Here is a 21,741-nt window from a genome sequence, read left to right as displayed (position 1 = left end):
ATAGGCCCTCATAAATTTCAGCTCCAGGCTCATGTGGACCTTAATCTGGCACTGCATCCATTGGAAGGCCCCGAACAGGCTCCCTGGGTCAAAGTTCTGCCCAGCATACACCAATGGGAGGTCCAACCGGGATCCTAACCCCCAAAAACCTGGCCAGGATCCAACTGGACCACCTCGCCTTGGTTTCATCCCAATTTGGTGCAGGGGTGTCCAAATGCATAACCGGACAGACAAAAAAAAATTAAACAAACTGACCAAATAATTTTATATATAAGGATTGTCGCATTGTTGCAAATTTGCTACGTGGTCTAATAGCTTACTTTTTCGATACTAAGTAACTATATAAGATTTGGCAGCATTACCTTGAGAGCTGTGGAAGATATTCGCCAACAAAGAAAGAAAGAAATAAACTTTTATATATATACTGTAGAAGATTCAAGCATTTTCATTAAATCTTTTTGTCTATTTTCCCTCAACCATGCATTGTTTTCAGTATGTTATTGTCTCCTATGTTTACAGATCTACCAAGTGGTCCTTATTCCTACCGCCTTGGGGAACTGGCATATACAAGAAGTGGAGACAAAGGAAATAATGCAAACATAGGTTTGTTACTCTCTAATGGTATTTGCTTATACATCAGAAATGTGATAAAATGTGGATCAGAATTAGGGTAGTCCATCAAACCATCGGTAGGAAACCATCAATTGTCAATTTAACCATGATTGCCCTCCCTGCTTGCACAGACCCCTGGTATCAGACTGCCGCCACCAATGTTTGACATTGGAGATCAACCATCAATGTCAGTTGACCAACCCTAATCAAATCTATATTGTTATGCATGATTTGAAGAGAAAATAGTGTATTTTATTATCCACTTTGTTGGGTACGACCAGTGGATATGGTCCTCCTGTGAACATTTCATGTATAGCAAAGTAGTTGCTTCTTTTTCCACAAACATACACTTGATTATATTATACACATTCCAGCTAATGAAACGGAGCACATCATATGCAGTAGTGTTCAGATGAACTACAGTACACATAATATGTATTTTTCTTCTTCATGTCATAGGGGACACAGTCATTACCATGGGTATACTCTAGGCTGGAGCAGGAGGAGTCCAGGCACCAACTAGTTAAACTTTTTCTCCCAGCAGCCCCGGCTCCTCCTCCCCTATATCCCACCCCCAACCCCACGCAGGCCAGTTTTAGTTTGGTGCCTTGCAGGAGTAGGCACTGTGTTAGAGACTGCTTTTAAGCCGTCTATGCTTTTTCTTTTATTTAATTTTAAATATTTTTTTTCAACTATGAGTGAGTAGGGCTAGGCGTCCAGTGGCCGCAGTACTGGCGAGTAGGTCTGTGTCTTCAGCTGGTCTCAGGCACACCCCAGGGACCCGCAGCTGAACGCTGCGGGGACACCGCTGGTGCTAGACAAGGTAAGAGCGGCTTCCTGATTGCAGCTGTCACTGCCAGTGTGGGAGACCACTGGTGGGCTGACAGCGGTCGCCCAGGTCCTCTGGCACCTCCGCTAGATTAACAGGGCACAGGCAATGGGGCGCTTCTGTTGAAGCAGCCATTGTCCTGGGGGATCCTGCTCAGCAAAGGATAGGTAGGCTCTCTCCATTAGCTCCTCTCCTGCTCTCTTGGTGTCCTCCCTCTTTGCAGAAGCCATGCCATAGGGATAATCTTTCTTTCTTTCCCCTCCCAACTGAGATGCTGAGCAGCCATTTAATCTGTCCCTCCTGCAGTTTTTCTCCGGAGAGCAGTAAACTATCCCCCTGTATACCTTCCCACCTGTGCTCAGGTTATACATTAAAGCTCCTTCACGCCGAGTGGGGTTTGGAATGTTGAGCATTAACTGTCCATTGTTATAGCATCGAATGTTGTGTGTGTATTGAATTGTAGCTTATAGTGCTAATACTGAGTTCTGGCACAACCTCCTCTCCAGGTGTTAAAAGTCACTCTTATTTGGAGGATTGCTGCAGGGGGTAAACTCTCTTCTATTAGCCCCACTTTCTGTTTTGAGGTCACATCCAGCCCTGGCTTTCACTTGAATGGCTAAAGTTATCGGAGGCAGGACATATGCCCTTCAGGAGGGCCTCAGATCGGGTATCTATAGGAATGTTTGGTGGTTATTGGAGCATTTCAGGGTAGCGACCTCTTATTTTGTAGAGGCCGCAGTAGATAGTGGTGTCCTAACCTCTAAGCTGTTTTCATCCTCGGCTGCTAGGTGAGCCCTCTGGCTTCGTTCCTGGTGTGCTGGCTCAGACTCTAAGTAGGTTGTAGAGTCTCTTCCTTTTTCAGGGGACGTGACTATGGTAGCGGTGTCCAGTACGACCTTCCTCCCTTTTGCGGCAGCCCCTAGATTGCGAACTTCTAATTTTTGCGCCTGTTGTCTACAGGGAAAAGCCTTGCTGGAGGTCCCAGGGTAACTCATCCAGGGTTCCAGGTCCAAGCTAATCAGCCCTGTCCTACTGGATGCCCTACCACTAAGTCTACTGATGATCCTACCGCTTGATAGGGCGGGCTTCCCAGCATGGGAGGCCGACTTCTGCTGTTTTCCGAGACCTGGTTAGCGACCACCTTGGACTTCTGGGTGCGAGGGTTGTCTCCTGAGGCTACATCCTAGCTTTTCAGAAGTGGCCTGCAAACCAATTTTGTTCCACAGGTTTTCTGGTTGATCCAGGCAAAGCAGTGATCCTGCGAGAGTCTTTTCACTTCCTGGCAGGCTTCCAAAGTAATTGTTCAGCTTCCCCCATCTCAAAGGGGAAGTGGCTTTTCGCCCAGCCTCTTCTTGGTTCAGAAGCTGATCGGTTCCTTTGGCCGATACTTAACCTGAAGGCCATCAACAGGTTCTTGTGGTCCCCAAATTCCATTTGGAGAGTGCTTTGTTGGCGCATTAGGTAGTGTGTCAATCTCATAATCTGAAGTGAGTTCAGTTCTCACACAGGGCATTATGTCTCTGCTTTCCATCTTCTGGCTCTGCAGCCGGGTGTTTTCATAGTCTCCTTGGACACCCAGGTAGGCTATTTGCATGTTCTTTTACGACTCAGTCACCTGTGATTCCTCAGGTGAGCTGTCCAGGAGGAACATTTTCTGGTTTTGCCATTTGGCCCTTCCACGGCCCCTCTGGCCTTTAAGAAAGTCATGGCAGCTCATTTGCATCACAGGGGTATCAGGATTCTGCCTTATTTAGATGACTTTCTGATCCTTGCCCGGTCACTGGAAGTTCCTTTGGAACATATCAGTCTCACAGTGGATCTGTTCCAATCACATGGAGGGATAATCAGTTGGGAATTCCTCCTTTCCTCCATTAGGAGATTTACCCACTGGGGGCCTGGCTGGATTCCAGGATTCAGTGGGTCTTCTTCCCGCTAGAAAAGCTCTGGTCTGTAGGCCAGGATTCGCAAGTTCTTGTATCATCGCTGAGGATCAATACTCTCTTGCATGCAGACGGATGTCTCAGACCCTCAGGTTGGAGGGTCTTTATTTCATAAATCCATCGACTCTCCACTCTATCAATTCGTTTGGAGTGATCCCCCCTCTCCAATTTGGTTCCACTTTTTCTAATCCAGTGAATTTTAGTCCATCTGGTTGACAGTTGTGCTGTGTTCTGAAGTGGTCTGAAACACTATGGCCTATAAACCCCTTCTTGATATTGTTTATATGTTCATTTATCCTCACTCTCAGTTGTCTCGTTGTTCTACCTATATATTGAAGTTGGCATGGACATTCCAACACGTATATGATGTTATGGCTATCGCATGTGATTGTGTCCCTTATCCGATATGATTTTCCAGTTCGCAAGGCAATTATTTCCCGAGTGGGTGTTGTACTATTGTATTTGAGTATCCTGCACGCCTTGCACCTCCCACAGTGATAAAACCCTGATTTAACTTTTTGACCATCTAGAGTAGATTGTGTCTGGTGTTTCTTGTTGTCCCTAATGTGGTTGGTAACTAATTTCTTCCTCAAATCTGGCGCTTTTTTAAAAACCAGGTCTGGTACGGTTGGTAATACCGTCTGTAATTGTTCATCCATATGAAGTATGGACTAGTGTCTCTTCATGATTTTTTTAAGTCTATTTGCCGATTTTGTGTATTTGGTAACAAAATATATCTTATTTGTCTCCTCCTGTGTCTTTTTTTCTTCTTTGTACTTTAAAAGGGGGCCTCGTGGGTTTGTTAGTATTTTGTCAAATGCCTTCTCAACCCTTTCCATATCGTAATTCTTTTCTTTAAAAAGTTGTTTTAGGTGGGTGCCCTGTTCTACAAAATCATCTATGTTTGAGCAGTTTCTTCTGACTCGTGTAAACTGACCTAATGGTACGCTGTTAATCCATTTGGGGTGGTGGTTACTATCCGCCCTGATGTAACTGTTAACATCAACCTTCTTGTAGTGTGTTTTCGTATGTATCTCATTATTCGAAATGAATATATCTAAGTCCAAAAATTGGACTCGGTCTCTGCTGTATTGTGTTGTGAATACCAAATTGCGGTCATTGGTGTTGATGTATGTCAAAAAATCCTTTAATGATCGTTCACTACCCTGCCACACAAAGAGCACGTCATCTATATAACGCCTCCAGAGAACCAAGTTTGCCCCGAACTCGTTGGAGGACCAGATCTTTTCGTCCTCCCAGAAACTCATGAAGAGATTTGCGTAGCTAGGGGCAAACTTGGTTCCCATAGCTGTACCACACCGCTGTAGGTAGAACTCATCCCCAAACCACATATAGTTGTGGGTGAGGATGAATTCCATCCCACGCAGTATGAATTCAGTTTGAGTTTGCCCCATTTCTGGATCTTGGTTCAGATAATGTTTGGTGCTTTGTATACCCTGAGTATGATCAATGATGGTGTACAACGACGTGACATCACTCGTTGCTAACCAACACTCTGTGTTCCAATCAATATTCTGTAGTATACTAAGCACTTGTGTGGTGTCTCTCAGGTATGACCTTTGTTCCTTGACATAGATCTGTAGATAGTGGTCTATGTATTCGGACAGGGCAGATGTAGGGAATCCATCCCAGATGTAATGGGCCTTCCTGGTGGGTGCGTCACGTCCTTATGTAATTTTGGGAGGTAGTAAAATACCGGAATTATGGGATGGGTTATATTAAGGAAATCGAATTCATGTTTCCTTAAAATCCCGGTATCTAACCCCTCCCCAAGGAGTGTGCGTAGTTCTTCATGGTATTGTTTGGTAGGATCTCCTCTGAGTTTTGTGTAGGTGCGACTGTCCCCCAGGATCCTTAGTGCTTCTCTTGTGTAGTCTGCCTTGTCAAGTACAACGATCCCTCCCCCCTTGTCGGCTGGTTTGATAACCAGATTGGTGTCATTCCTAAGGTCAGTGAGAGCTGTACGTTCTGCTCTTGTTAGGTTGGATTTGGTATGTATAGGTTGTGGTTCAATTTTGTCTATATCTTTCAACACAGCCTTTTCAAAGGTGTGTATGTAGTGTCCCTTCATAAAAGTGGGATTAAACTTCGACTGAGGTTTCAATGTTGTATGTTTGTATTCGTCTTTTGTTTGAATATGTGAATTCCCTAGTGGTTTGTCCATAAAATACTTTTTGAGACTCAGTTTCCTCATGAAATTTTTGAGATCTAGGTAGGTTGAAAATTTGTCTAACTTGTTATCAGGTGCAAACTTCAAACCTCTGCTCAATAGAGAGTTTTGAGGTTCTGTTAACAACTTTGTACTCAAATTGAATACTCCTATTGAGTGTTGTTCTTCAGAATGGTTAGTTCCTCTGTCTTGTTTTTTTGAGGTTTGTTTTGTCCTCCTCTGCATCTGTTATCAAACCAGCCGACAAGGGGGGAGGAATCGTTCTACTTGACAAGGCAGACTACACAAGAGAAGCACTAAGGATCCTGGGGGACAGTTGCACCTACACAAAACTCAGAGGAGATCCTACCAAACAATACCATGAAGAACTACGCACACTCCTTGGGGAGGGGTTAGATACCGGGATTTTAAGGAAACATGAATTCGATTTCCTTAATATAACCCGACCCATAATTCCGGTATTTTACTACCTCCCAAAATTACATAAGGACGCGACACACCCACCAGGAAGGCCCATTATATCTGGGATAGATTCCCTAACATCTGCCATGTCCGAATACATAGACCACTATCTACAGATCTATGTCAAGGAACAAAGGTCATACCTGAGAGACACCACACAAGTGCTTAGTATACTACAGAATATTGATTGGAACACAGAGTGTTGGTTAGCAACGAGTGATGTCACGTCGTTGTACACCATCATTGATCATACTCAGGGTATACAAAGCACCAAACATTATCTGAACCAAGATCCAGAAATGGGGCAAACTCAAACTGAATTCATACTGCGTGGGATGGAATTCATCCTCACCCACAACTATATGTGGTTTGGGAATGAGTTCTACCTACAGCGGTGTGGTACAGCTATGGGAACCAAGTTTGCCCCTAGCTACGCGAATCTCTTCATGAGTTTCTGGGAGGACGAGTTCGGGGCAAACTTGGTTCTCTGGAGGCGTTATATAGATGACGTGCTCTTTGTGTGGCAGGGTAGTGAACGATCATTAAAGGATTTTTTGACATACATCAACACCAATGACCGCAATTTGGTATTCACAACACAATACAGCAGAGACCGGGTCCAATTTTTGGACTTAGATATATTCATTTTGAATAATGAGATACATACAAAAACACACTACAAGAAGGTTGATGTTAACAGTTACATCAGGGCGGATAGTAACCACCACCCCAATTGGATTAACAGCGTACCATTAGGTCAGTTTACACGAGTCAGAAGAAACTGCTCAAACATAGATGATTTTGTAGAACAGGGCACCCACCTAAAACAACTTTTTAAAGAAAAGAATTACGATATGGAAAGGGTTGAGAAGGCATTTGACAAAATACTAACAAACCCACGAGGCCCCCTTTTAAAGTACAAAGAAGAAAAAAAGACACAGGAGGAGACAAATAAGATATATTTTGTTACCAAATACACAAAATCAGCAAATAGACTTAAAAAAATCATGAAGAGACACTAGTCCATACTTCTTATGGATGAACAATTACAGATGGTATTACCAACCGTACCAGACCTGGTTTTTAAAAAAGCGCCAGATTTGAGGAAGAAATTAGTTACCAACCACATTAGGGACAACAAGAAACACCAGACACAATCTACTCTAGATGGTCAAACCGTTAAATCAGGGTTTTATCACTGTGGGAGGTGCAAGGCGTGCAGGATACTCAAATACAATAGTACAACACCCACTCGGGAAATAATTGCCTTGAGAACTGGAAAATCATATCGGATAAGGGACACAATCACATGCGATAGCCATAACATCATATACGTGTTGGAATGTCCATGCCAACTTCAATATATAGGTAGAACAACGAGACAACTGAGAGTGAGGATAAATGAACATATAAACAATATCAAGAAGGGGTTTATAGGCCATAGTGTTTCAGACCACTTCAGAACACAGCACAACTGTCAACCAGATGTACTAAAATTCACTGGATTAGAAAAGGTGGAACCAAATTGGAGAGGGGGGGATCACTCCAAACGAATCGATAGAGTGGAGAGTCGATGGATTTATGAAATAAAGACCCTCCAACCTGAGGGTCTGAATATAGACCCTTAACAAATCAGGGAACATTACAATAAAATATACGTATATTCCATCGATATAAGATATCAGCAAGTAATATCACAACAAAACATGGGAACAGAAACAGAAGGTGCTAGGATGTTATAGGGATGGGAACATTATGCATTTGAGATGTACTAATATATAATACACGACAGAGGGAGCCTAGCAATCCTCTGTATATGGGGATACAAGTAAAATATATGATCATATTAGCAATGACCCACAGCCATCTCAGAAAACATCAACGAATACACCAATATGTTTAATTTTTAAATAAAATGCCAATCATAGATGCATGACTTATTGTGTATAAGAGCAAGCAATCACCATTAAGCACTGAATAACGTTCAGCAGGGTTTCTGATTGACAACGTTCTCTAACACGCAGAGAGGCTAAACAGTAGAGATTCCATTGCAAATAACTACCCAAAAATGGCCGCCCGCATAAGAGAGACTAATCCCTCACACTCTCCTCACCCGGAGACCAGGTTTAAGCCATCACTATTGAAGAAAATAGGGGCAGAATATAATAATGAACAAGGTCCGCGTGAAGCCCATAGAGCATGCGCAGTCTCTCAAATACACAGGACATCGGAGCTAGCTCTAGCGGCTACAGCAGAGCGCGCAAACGAAGCGTGAAAACCGAAAGAAATGGGAGGGGCACAATGAAGTACAGGACTTCAGGTATTTAAGCTCCCACACTGCAGTCCACCATTCACCTACCCTTGAAAAAGTCCCATAAATGGGATGAAACGCGTTGGGACAATTTGATAACACCACCCATTGATCTGTACCATTGACTGTATGTTTATGCCACCACTTGTGGCACTTGTATTTGGCTGTATACCAGCATTTTTACATCATCTGTTACCACAGAGGCCAAATCTGGCATGTGGACAGATAATAAATGGAACTTTCATTTATCCAACACTTAGTGCTATCTTTTAGACCTGGACTAGAGAGTCCTCCGTTTATCTCCCATATCCCCCCCCACCCCGCCCGCACCTCAAACACGCATCACTCAAGCCAGAGGAGGACGTCAGGTGGACCAGCAAGAACACGTCGGACCCTGGGTAAGTCTGCATATCTTACCCACCGTTTCTGCACTATAGTGTCCATCATACCTGACACCCTGGTTTGTATGTTATTCTGTTTTTTGGTGTCAATTCCGAGGCGGAGTGGAAGCTAATTCAGGCGCAGTGACCAGCTGGAGAGGGGAGGAATATATCTGCAACCATTTTAGACTAACATTACCACCGACATGTGTCATACAGATGAATTTCTCTGCCTCAAGATGTTGCCGACCTGTGACCTACCACTAGATGATTGACTTTTCCCATTGAACATTGTTAGTGTAACATTAACATCACCCGATAGTATATATTGGGTACATAACTTCGAGACTACTTTACAAAACCCACCCTATAGAAATAGCAACCAGCATCATTAATTATAATCTTGGATGGTTGCTAAGAATTGACAGGTAGCCCTCTGAGCGCTGACACTATACTAAATTTGTACTATGCTGAATGCTCGTATGCTTTCCTCTGCAAGTTTTTTCACGGCATTGGCGGACTTACTTCACTTGGTGTTCTGACAAAAACCCAAGTGTTTTTTTTTCCTTTATCGGGTTTGCTCTAGGCGGGTCTGGATTGCGTCCTCCGCCTTTCTTCTTTGCAGGTATGGAACTGCACTTCCGGCATTCTTCCAGAGTCAGATTGCTCTGTTGCCTGACGTATGGACCTTTATTCAAAGGGTTCTCCACGTACATCCCCTGTTTGTCCCTCCCAATGGCAGCTTTGCACTGGTCTTTGATGCTTCGGGCTCTTCAGTCATCGTCCTTTGAGCCTTTGCCCTCGGTGGACATGTGTTAATTTACATGGAAATCTGTCTTCCTACCGGCTTTTGGTTCGACCTGGCGGGTGTCAGACTTAGGTGCGCTATCCTGTCGCTCCTCATTTCTGTCTTTTCACTTGGACCGGGTTGTTCTTCAAAGTTGTTTGGGCTACCTTCCTAAGGTAGTCTCTAGGTTTCTCATCACTCTGGATATCGAGGGCCATGTTTTTCGGGCACCTGATTGTTTTACAGAGGAGGCCTCTTTGGACATTGTGTGGGCCCTCTAGTCCTTGGTGCTTAGGACCTGGGAACTTCATAGGACGGGTTAATTTTTTTATCTTCTACAACTGTCACGGATGGGTCTGGCTGCCTTCAGGATGGACTTTGGCCAGTTGGATCCATTTCACTGTGCGTCGCACTTACTGTATGCTGGTGCAGACCTTCCTGATGGTGGCTACTTCTTGGGCAGCTCGCCAGGGTTCCATGGCTGAGCAACTTGATAGTGTGCCTGCCATGGTCCTCGGCCCAAACGTTCCTAAGAACCTGTTCATTTGACACCTTTGCTACTGCAGTTGCAGATTTTGGCCGAAGGGTTGTCAGTCCAGCTCCGGCGCGTCTCCTCCCTTAGTGGGATAGCTTTGGGACGTCCCATGGTATTGACTGTGTCCCCTATGCCATGAAGAAGAAGAGGAGATTTATGGTCTTACTTGGTTAAATCCTTTTCTTCAGAATCCATAGGGGACACAAGGTGCCCACCCTGATGCACCGGATGTTTCTGGGTGTTGGGACCTGTGTGTGTGTGTGTATGTATTGGTCTTCCTTCTCCTCTTTCTCATTCCTGTCTTGGGCTTGCTAACTAAACTGGCCTGCCTGGGGCTGGGGGTGAGACATGGGGGAGGAGGAGACGGGGCTGCTGGGAGAAAAAGTTTAATTAGTTGGTGCCCGGACACCACCTGCTCCTGCCTATACCCATGGTAATGATTCAACAGGTAAGGCCATGAATCCTTTTTTTTTAATTTTTATATATACTTTTGATACATATGCACTTATAAAGGCCAGAATTTAAGTATAGATATTGAGAAAGAACATAATTTCTACCGGGCTGTTGTTCAGTATTAAAAAAGCACTGTCCACAGGTAAAAACTTCTTGAGAAATCTTTAAAACGTGGGACTGTCCTTGGAAATTAGGACAAGTTTAAGCTATTAGTGATATCACAACACCTAGGCATCAGAATATAGGGCCTGATTCAGACCCGCTCGCGAGCGCTGAGCGCTCGCAAGCGGGTCGATGGTGCCCTAATGCGCATGCGTACGACGGAGTGAGCTCCGTCGTGCGCATGCGCGAGAACTGCATAGCGACAGCCAAGCTGTCAATATGGGTCTCGCACCAGAGGGGGCGTGCTGTCGATGGTGAGTGACAGCACGCCCCCTTTGGTGGGCGTGCCGGGGGCGTTGCTTCCTAGACGGAGGCGTTCCCATGGGAACGCCTTCCATCTGGAGCCGGCCCCACTGACATCACAAGTGATGTCAGTGGGAGTGCTTTTGGCTCTGATAGAGCCAAAAGCACTCCTGGGCTTGCGGAAGCGAGACCCTACCGCAGGGTCTCGTCGCAAGCCCAATGGTCGCGATGGTCTTGACCATCGCGACCATCTTTTTGACCGCTCGCATAAGCTATGCGAGCGGCCAGGAGGCCGCTCCATTTTTAGGTAGGAGGGCCCTGATTCAGAGCGAGCGCTCTGGTCAGAGCGTCCGGCTCTGAATCAGGCCCATAGTCTGAACTTATAAATGCTTTCTTCCTGGAGTGAAGGCATGCTTACTCTATACAGGAAGTGTAAAGTACTGCATTTATTAAAAAAATAATAATAATAATAATGTGCGTTAGACTTTTCCTACTCGGGGGGGTGGGGGGGAGGAAGATCTTCATTCTGAAGGAGCCGGGTTAGAAGGACATTAGGTGTGGGGAGAGGGAATGTTGTAGTGAATATCTGGAGCTTGAATGGAAAGCACTGATAGTCACATCAAGGTTATATTAAGATTTTTGTGATCTACAGCTCTCTCCATGTCACTTGTAACAACTGAATTTGGATTTCCATTATGGAGTACTCAACTGAATGCAAGTTTCTGACAGCTCGCATAATTTTGTCTTTAATACACAAACTTTTGTCTCAGGGACATTGAGCCTTAGGGGTATATTTACTAAAATGCTGGTTTTTAGAAAAGGAGATGTTGCCCATAGCAACCAATCAGATTCTACTTAACATTTATCAGAGCCATTTAGAAGATAATAGCTAGAATCTGATTGGTTGCTATGGGCAACATCTTCACTTCTAAAAATCCGCACTTTAAGTAAATATACCCCGTAGTGTGTCTGGTGCTCTGTGGTCTATGGGCTCTATTAATCAGCAGGTCTTTGTAAACACTGTTTGGAAAAATTGCTTTAAGGAGACCAACTACTGTAGGAATCATGGAAGAGCTGGGGTATCCACATTTCCGGGGTTATGCTTTGTGCTAGTTTAAAGTCCTGTTTTCAAGTCCTCACACTATTATGGTCACCATTTCGCTATGAAGAAAAGAGATTTCCTCATGGACCTCAGTTAAAGTGCGTCAGATCTCATCCAATTTTGATTCTAGGGCACAGGTTCTCAAACTTGGTCCTCAGGACCCCAAACAGTGCATGTTTTGCAGGTCTCCTGACAGAATCACAATTGAAATAATTAGCTTCACCTGTGGATCTTTTAAAATGTGTCAGTGAGTAATGAGTACACCTGTGCAGCTGCTGGGTGACCTGCAAAACATGAACTGTGTGGGGTCCTGAGGACCGAGTTTGAGAACATCTGTTCTAGGGCATCAATATGATTTCCAATCTCAGTAATGTCCTGAAAATAACATGGCTCGTCAAAATTTGGATTGGAAATTTGATTTAATTCATTGGACAAATTATTTTATTAAATGCTGAATGGTAGCAGAGAACCCTTCTTCAGGTTGCACTCTGGTCTAGAACAGGGGTGGACAAAGTTGTCCTCAAGGACCCCTAACAGTTCATGTTTTCCAAATCACCTGTGGATCTGTAGTATGTGTCAGGAATGAATGTATCACATCTTGTAAAATAGTGAATACACCTCTGCACCTGTGATCTGGAAAATATGAACTATTTGGGATCCTCAAGGACCGGGTTGGAAACCCCTGGTCTAAAACAATGGCTGGGGATCTGAGGTTAGAAGCCCAAAATTGTTTATTACTTTTTTTGAAGTGTGTTGGGATCTATAAGAATAGACTTCAGTCACTGACACATGCTTGTGGGATTGGTGTAATTCATGTTAGCAAGGAGAATTGGACATTGGAAGATGTCAGTATCCATCTAGGTGCAAGGCACCCTATATTTGAAACCCACTGGAGGTATAATTTAAGAAAATGTGAAATTAAAAGGATATTGCTAGAGCTTGCTGAGTTTAAATGCTAGCCATAAAGTGATTGGGGTGCTCAGTTTAAATGAGGAATAGCAATTCTAGAAGTAATTGTCTAGTTGTGAGCCCTTGATGAGTAGAAGGAACTGCTTTAGGTTGAGGGTACATGGCTTTCACCATTTACGTCTAAGTGGAGCTGATGAGCACTGTACTGTTGGAATTTGCCAGTAGTAGAGTGGGAGGCCAGAACAACAAATGATCTGAGGGCATTCATGAAATAACAATGGCTAGTCTTGCTGTTCTCTGGGTCATACTGTAACTTGAATACCCCAATGCAGGCAGATAAAGAGGCCCAGGAGCTGGAGTTTCTAAGACTCACATCTACTAATGATCACTATTTCATATTACTGAGTAGAGAATGTTAATGAAATAATTTTGAGCTACAGACTATGGCAATAATGTTGTGGGCAGTCTGTAAAGAAGATGATACATAATATAAAAGTGGAACAGAACTCTATATAATAAATATATGATGTGCTTATATACTCTTATTTGTTTGTAATTTGGTTATACAGCGGATGTATTTGTGTTTTAGGTGTTGTAGCTCGTCACCCTTTATACTACCCATATCTTAAACGAGCTCTTACATCCCAAGTAGTAGAAGAATATTTCCAGCATGTACTGCAAAGAGATGAGGAAAATGAGGAACTGGTGACTAGGTATGTACTGTATTATTTCCATACCTCCCCCATTAATGCATTTTAGCATGACTTAATTTAGACTTTTTCAAACCTATGGTTTTTCTTAGGCAGTGACAGATGTGAATAGTGCAGTGAGCACATGTAACCAGTGTCGGACTGGGGTCCACCAGGTAAATGTAATGGAAGGGGCCCGCAGAAGGGGCGGGACCAGCCATTTGGTAGGTGTGGTCATTAACTGGAGGGGTGTGGCCAAAGAGTTTTAGGAAATTATAATTGAAAATATTATGAATAGAGGTCAGTTTATTGCAGACAGATTTAGCATTCCAGAAAGTGGGCAAGAATGTTGGAGAGGGAAGTAGGGAAATGTAGCAGGATTGCCGCCAAGCAGGAGAAGGGGCGAGGTTTAGTAGAAATAGGATGTAGAAGGAATATTTATAGGTGAGGGGAATATTGTGGCAAGAGTAGGTAGGTGAGGGGATGTAACTACAGTTCATCCGGAAAGTATTGACATCGCTTCACTTTTTCCACATTTTGTTAAGTTACATCCATATTCCAAAATGGAATAAATTAATTTTTGTCATCAAAATTCTACACACAATACCCCATAATGACAACGTGTCAAAAGTTTTTTGCGATTTTTGCAAATTTAATTTAAAAAAAAACAACCTAAGAAATCACATGTACTTAAGTAGTCACAACCTTTGCTCAATACTTTATTGATGCACCTTTGGCAGCAATTACAGCCTCAAGTGTTTTTGAATATGATGCCAAAAGCTTGGCACACCTATCTTTGGGCAGTTTTGCCCATTCCTCTTTGCAGCACCTCTCAAGCTCTATCAGGTTGGATGGGAAGCGTCGGTGCACAGCCATTTTCAGATCTCTCCAGAGATGTTCAATTGGATTCAAGTCTGGGCTCCGGCTGGGCCACTCAATGACTTTCACAGAGTTGTCCTCAAGCCACTCCTTTGATATCTTGGCTGTGTGCTTAGGGTCGTTGTCCTGCTGAAAGATGAACCGTCGCCCCAGTCTGAGATCAAGAGCGCTCTGTAGCAGGTTTTCATCCAGGATGTCTCTGTACATTGCAGTATTCATCTTTCCCTCTATCTTGACTAGTCTCCCAGTTCCTGCTGCTGAAAAGCATCCCCACAGCATGATGTTGCCACCACCATGCTTCACTGTAGGGATGGTATTGGCCTGGTGATGAGCAGTGCCTGGTTTCCCCCAAACATAATGCCTGACATTCACGCCAAAGAGTTCAATCTTTGTCTCTCATGGTCTGAGAGTCCTTCCGGTGCATTTTGGCATACTCCAGGTGGGCTGCCATGTGCTTTTTACTAAAGAGTGGCTACCGTCTGGCCACTCTACCATACAGGCCTGATTGGTGGATTGCTGCAGAGATGGTTGTCCTTCTGGAAGGTTCTCCTCTCTCCACAGAGGAATGCTGTAGCTCTGACAGAGTGACCGTTGGGTTCTTGGTCACCTCCCTGACTAGAGCCCTTCTCCCCCGATCGCTCAGTTTAGGCGACTGGCCAACTCTAGGAAAAGTCCTGGTGGTTCTGAACTTCTTCCATTTACGGATGACGGAGGCCACTGTGCTCATTGGGACCTTCAAAGCAGCAGATTTTTTCTGTACCCTTCCCCAGATTTGTGCATCGAGACAATCCTGTTTCAGAGGTCTACAGACAATTCCTTGGACTTCATGCTTGGTTTGTGCTCTGACATGCACTGTCAAGTCTGGGACCTTATGTAGACAGGTGTATGCCTTTCAAAATCAGGTCCAATCAACTGAATTTACCACAGGTGGACTCCAATTAAGCTGTAGGAACATCTCAAGGATGATCAGTGGAAACAGGATGCACCTGAGCTCAATTTTGAGCTTCATGACAAAGGCCATGAATACTTATGTACATGTGATTTCTTAGTGTTTATTTTTAATTAAATTTGCACAAACCTCAAAAAAACTTTTTACACGTTGTCATTATGGGAAATTGTGTGTAGAATTTTGAGGACAAAAATTAATTTATTCCATTTTGGAATAAGGCTGTAACATAACAAAATGCTGAAAAAGTGAAGCGTTGTGAATACTGGGCCTGATTCAGACCCGTTCGCAAGCACTGAGTGCTCGCAACCGGGTCGATGTTTGCCCACTGGGCATGCGCACGACGGAGCCGGCTCCGTCGTGCGCCTGCGCGAGGCCCGGCTAGTGACGGGTGCTCCGTCGCTCCTGGTCTCGCACCACAGGGAGCGAGCTGTCGATGGTGAGTGACAGCTCGCCCCATTTGGTGGGCGGGCCAGGGGGGGGGGGGCAGCCAAACGGACGCGTTCCCAGCGGATCGGTTGCCATTTGGTGGCGGCCCCACTGACATCACCAGTGATGTCAGTGGGATAGCTTCCTGCTCTTTTAGAGCCGACAGCTCTATGGGGCTTGCGGCCACGAGACCCTACAACAAGGGTCTCATCGCAAGCCCTTTGGTCGCGATGGTCTTGACCATCAACCTGGCCGCTCGCTATAGCTGTGGGTGGTTACCCACAGCTATGCGAGCGGCCGGGAGGCCGCTCCCAAAAAAAAAAGAAATCGCCCTGATTCAGAGTGAGCACTCTTTCATAGCGTCCGTCTCTGAATCAGGCCCTCTTTCCGGATGCACTGTAATGCCGAGTATCCACTTGCAGATAGTGGAACGACAGTACGATTACAATATCGTAATCGTTCAGTTATTCCTCATCCCCTGTAGTGCCTACACTGAACAATATGTTTAGTGCAGGCACCCTCCCTCATCCCTGAACCATGGCCAATCTGTCGTTATCGGCAGATTGACCGGCATGTTCAGGTGATGATTGATGTCGGAAACGACCAGCGGGAGCGCGCATCGCTAGACGTTTCCGACATTAGACTGCCCGATTTATGCACGATTATTGAGCGATTGAAAGATAACGATGTTGTTATCGTTTAATCGCTCAATTATATCTGAAAGTGTATACGCGGCTTAAGGGTGGCAAAAGATATCATAAGAAATTTGTACCAGAGAGGATTAAGGTGGAGGTAAGTGGGTGAGGTGAAGGATGAGTTGGTTAGGAGGAGGAGGAAGAGGAAGGAAGTTGCAGAGGAAGCAATTTGGAGCAATGCAAAGTGACGGGACATAAACTGATAACTCAAGGAGATGCATGGTTGTCAGGACTATGTGATAACATACCTGTGCTGCCATTCTACAGTCCTTCAAGGGAGAACTCCCATCCTGCTCTATTAGTGGGAAAGCGTTTAGGGCCTGATTCAGTTGATGCCGGACACATTTGAGCGATTTTAATTGCGGCATACTCATTCAGATACAGAGTCGCAGAAGTGTATTGGCTGGTCAGAAACATGGATATGGTCCATCTTATAGCCGTGTTATGGGTGTGTCACTGAAATGATGATATACACAGACACTTAGGGAGTCATTCAGACCCAGTCGCAAGCACTGAGCGCTCGCAACCTGGTCGATGTTCTCCCGGCTCCTACGTGCGCATGCATGAGACCCGGCTAGCGATGGGCGCTCCGTCGCTAGGGGTCTTGCACAAAAGGCGGCAAGCTGTCGATGGTGAGTGACAGCTCGCCCCATTTGGGAGGCGGGCAGGGGGCGTGGCCGGCCAAACTGAGGCATTCCCGAAGGAACGCTTGGAGTTTGGGGGCGCCCCACTAACAACAGCAGTGATGTCAGTGGGGAGCTTCCTGCTCGATCAGAGCAGGAAGCTACCTGGGGCTTTCGAGTGCCGAGACCCAACCTTAGGGTCTCGTTGCAAGCCCCGATGGTCGCGATGGTCTTCACCATCACAACCATCACCCTGGTCGGTCGCTAGAGCTGTGGATGGTAACCCGCAGCTTGGCGATCGACCAATGGGAGGCACTACAAGATGCAAGCGGCCACCCTCATTCAGAGTGACCGCTTGCATCTAACGACCGCCTCTGAATGAGGTCCCTAGTCTCTCACATTGGAGCCCATACATAGACAGATATTCTGTGCCTAGCATAGGGCTGGTGCAAATTCCAATGCACCAAGATGCACTAAGCACAATTGCAGTGTCTGGGGACGCTCTAAATGGAGGTCTCTGTCCTTGCACAGTCATACACACAGGTGTACACCAGGGGAAGGTCTTGTAACGGCATTAGCATAAAGTCACAGGCGCGCAACTGGCAAAAGGCGGAAAGTCAATGCAATGTAATAGGCGGTAAAGTATCGCCTATGAATGGCAGGCGGAAAAAAGTGCAGAATTGGGGTTTTGGGGTGCAACGTTACGGGAACCCCCCTGCAGCCTTCAGACAGCCCCCCAAAGGTAATCTCTGTAAAAAAAAAATTAACTTTGAAAAAGGGGGCGAAATTAAAAAAAATCGGGGGAAAAAATTAAAAACTAGCGAACTTGACTCTGGGAGGGGTCCCCAAGTATGCCCCAAGTGTTTTTTTTATTGCAGGTGTTTGCGGCAGGTGGATTTTTCATGATTTTTCAACTTCACTTTAGCAACTTTTAAATATGCTGACCCCCATTTTCAAGTACCCCAAATTTGCTGGGATAAGTTATTTTCTGGAAAAAATACTCCAAAATACTATTCTGCATCAGGTATATAAAAACGCTATTTTGCAGCTATTGAGCCCATTTAAAAACACCAAATACCTTCAGCAAGCCAAATCGGGGGGTACCATAGTGAACCCCCTTGTCAGAGCATCATTTGGGGGGTGACAGGCTGATTTCCCCAAAAATGACAGTACTTTCCGATTGTTACAGTATCGCCGGGTGCCATTTACGCGTACTTTCAAATTGAATACGGGGTAAAGCGTGCACGCGCGCGATACTTTAACTCCTACAAAATAGGCGAAGTCGGTGTTAAGTCCGGGCTGCGTTAAGTTAACGCGGCTCGGCTCAAATTGAATACGGGCCTTAGTCTCATCTGAAGTAATATGCCTGCCATAGGTGACACTATTTTATATTGTCTCTTTTAAATGGCCACTCAGGGCTGGATTAAGGCTTGTGGGGGCCCTGGGGCAACTGAATTGTGTGGTCCCCCTCCAAGCAACACGGAAATCCCCCCTTCCCCAAGCCACACTGAGCATATCCATCCCCCAGATTAATTACCTCCTGTGATTCGCACAATGGCTCCTGAGCCATATTCAACTCTAGACATCTCTCACTGTAGAGAGCAGAGCAGCATGTGGTAGGAGACTAGGGACAAGAGGCAGGAGCTGGCAGGCCAACCTGGCTTGGGGGGCCTCTGAGAGAGGGGGTAAGGGGCAATTTGACACCATAATTAAGCTGACTGCAGCAGGGAGCCCCGAACCTCACAGAACTGCTCCCAGGGTTAGGCTCAGCATCCTGCATTAAGCTCCGCCCTCGTTGCTGAGCTGCTCCAGAGCTGCATGCAGTAGGGATCTGAGGACGAGGTGCAGGTGTTGGAAGGCAATGCCTAGTAGTGGTCGTGGGAGGGCAAGGAGCACTTTCACATGCTGCAGAGCAACCCCTCCTCTCCTCCCGAATGCGGGATGCTAAGACCCGCCCCCTCCCAAAAAGGAACGTGGTTTGAAATCATTGGGGCCCACCGAGGAATTACCTGATTCCCTGGCAGCCCAGTCCAAGCATGCATGTAACTAATTATATCAGGAACACGTACAAACAATTGGGTCAGTTCAATTAGGGGTGAGCTTGTAAAGGTGCACCTGAGAAACAGACAAATTAGAAATGCCAATTTGCGCTACTCGCGATGAAGTTATGTGTATTTTGTACAAAAAGCGTACTGGGAAAAGAGCATGAAAAAGTGGGGAAACCATTGTGGACCACAAAAAAGTGACAACTGCGATAGCAGAAGCATATAGAAGGCTGTTAGTGGCATTAATACAACTACTTGAAGCTCTTAAATGGTGTCAAATGGCTGATTTTTGCACTTTTTAATAATGGTTGAAAAATGTCAGGAAACAAGTGTTCTTCATCAAATGAAAGTTTTTCTAGTATTTTGGGGTACAGGAAAATGTTTGTACAGTAATTTTCCATTGTTTTTATACAAGGTTGTACAAAGTCGGAATACAATGCCTCCATATACCTGTGCTACATCATTTACACCTCCACATACCTGTCCCACATCATTTACACCTCCACATACCTGTCCCACATCATTTACACCTCCACATACCTGTCCCACATCATTTACACCTCCACATACCTGTCCTACATCATTTACACCTCCACATACCTGTCCCACATCATTTACACCTCCACATACCTGACCCACATAATTTACACCTCCACATACCTGTCCTACATCATTATACCTCCACAAACCTGTCCTACATCATTTACACCTCCACATACCTGTCCTACATCATTTACACCACCACATACCTGTTCTACATCATTTACACCTCCACATACCTGTCCCACATCATTTACACCTCCACATACCTCTCCTACATCATTTACACCTCCATGTACCTGTCCCACATCATTTACATCTCCACATATCTGTCCCACATAATTTATACCTCTACATACCTGACCCACATAACTTACACCTCACCATACCTGTCCTACATCATTTACACCTCCACATACCTGTCCTACATCATTTACACCTCCACATACCTGTCCTACATCATTTACACCTCCACATACCTGTCCTACATCATTTACTCCTCCACATACCTGTCCTACATCATTTACACCTCCACATACTTGTACTACATAATTTGTCCCACATTATTTACACCTCCACATATCTGTATTACATCATTTATACCTCCACATACCTGTCCCACATAATTTATACCTCTACATACCTGTCCTACATCATTTACACCTCCACGTACCTCTCCTACATCATTTACACCTCCATGTACCTGTCTCACATCATTTACATCTCCACATACCTGTCCCACATAATTTATACCTCTACATACCTGACCCACATAACTTACACATACCTGTCCCACATCATTTACACCTCCATGTACCTGTCTCACATAATTTACACCTCCACGTAATGTCCCACATTACTTACATCATCACATACCTGTCCCACATCATTTACACCTCCACATATTTGTCCCACATCATTTACACCTCTACATACTTGTACTACATAATTTGTCCCACATTATTTATACCTCCACATACCTGTCCCACATCATTTACACCTCCACATACCTGTCCCACATCATTTACACCTCCACATACCTGTCCCACATCATTTACACCTCTCCACATACCTGTTCTACATCATTTACACCTCCACATGCCTGTCCCACATAATTTACACCTCCACATACCTGTTCCACATCATTTACACCTCCACATACCTGTCCCACATCATTTACACCTCCACATACCTGTCCCATATCATTTACACCTCTACATACTTGTACTACATAATTTGTCCCACATCTTTACACCTCCACATACTTGTACTACATAATTTGTCCCACATTATTTACACCTCCACATACCTGTCCGACATCATTTATACCTCCACATACCTGTCCCACATCATTTACACCTCCACATACCTGCCATACATCATTTACACCTCCATGTACTTGTCCCACATAATTTACACCTCCACGTAATGTCCCACATTACTTACACCTCCACATACCTGTCCCACATCATTTACACCTCCACATACCTGTCCCACATCATTTACACCTCCACATACCTGTCCCACATCATTTACACCTCCACATACCTGTCCCACATCATTTACACCTCCACATACCTGTCCCACATCATTTACACCTCCACATACCTGTCCCACATCATTTACACCTCTCCACATACCTGTTCTACATCATTTACACCTCCACATGCCTGTCCCACATCATTTACACCTCCACATACTTGTACTACAGCTATATCGTTATCGCTGTCTGATTGCTCCATGTGTTTGCACCATTATCTATCTCGGGTTACAGATCCCAACCTAGGAAGATTAAATAATTTCTCGCAATTATCAGCCTATCCTTGAAAAATTGGAACTTCTCACTACAGAATGGAATTTTCATGAGGGCTTGTTGCTAGGATGCATTGCAGTGCTGAAAATGGTATTGTTACCTAAATTGCTTTTTCTGTTCTCCACCATTCCTAGGATGTTCCCACATTCACTCTGTACTAAGTTGT

The 21,741-nt window shown here is 44.8% G+C and overlaps 1 protein-coding gene across 1 annotated transcript in view; it reads left to right on the top strand.

The window, feature by feature from the left end:
* The window catches only part of LOC148521326 (uncharacterized), a 168,457-nt gene that overhangs the window by 122,279 nt on the left and 24,437 nt on the right, over positions 1–21,741 (top strand). The window contains exons 18-19 of the mRNA XM_088475367.1: positions 520–603; positions 13,506–13,629. Coding sequence (XP_088331493.1) covers positions 520–603; positions 13,506–13,629 — 208 coding nt within the window. The remainder of the gene's footprint in view (positions 1–519; positions 604–13,505; positions 13,630–21,741) is intronic.

Source organism: Taudactylus pleione, unplaced genomic scaffold, assembly GCF_031769625.1.
Source record: "Taudactylus pleione unplaced genomic scaffold, aTauple2 ptg000170l, whole genome shotgun sequence".
NCBI lineage: Eukaryota > Metazoa > Chordata > Amphibia > Anura > Myobatrachidae > Taudactylus > Taudactylus pleione.
Note: the sequence above shows the minus strand (reverse complement) of the source record. Positions and strands in the feature narration are given on the sequence as shown.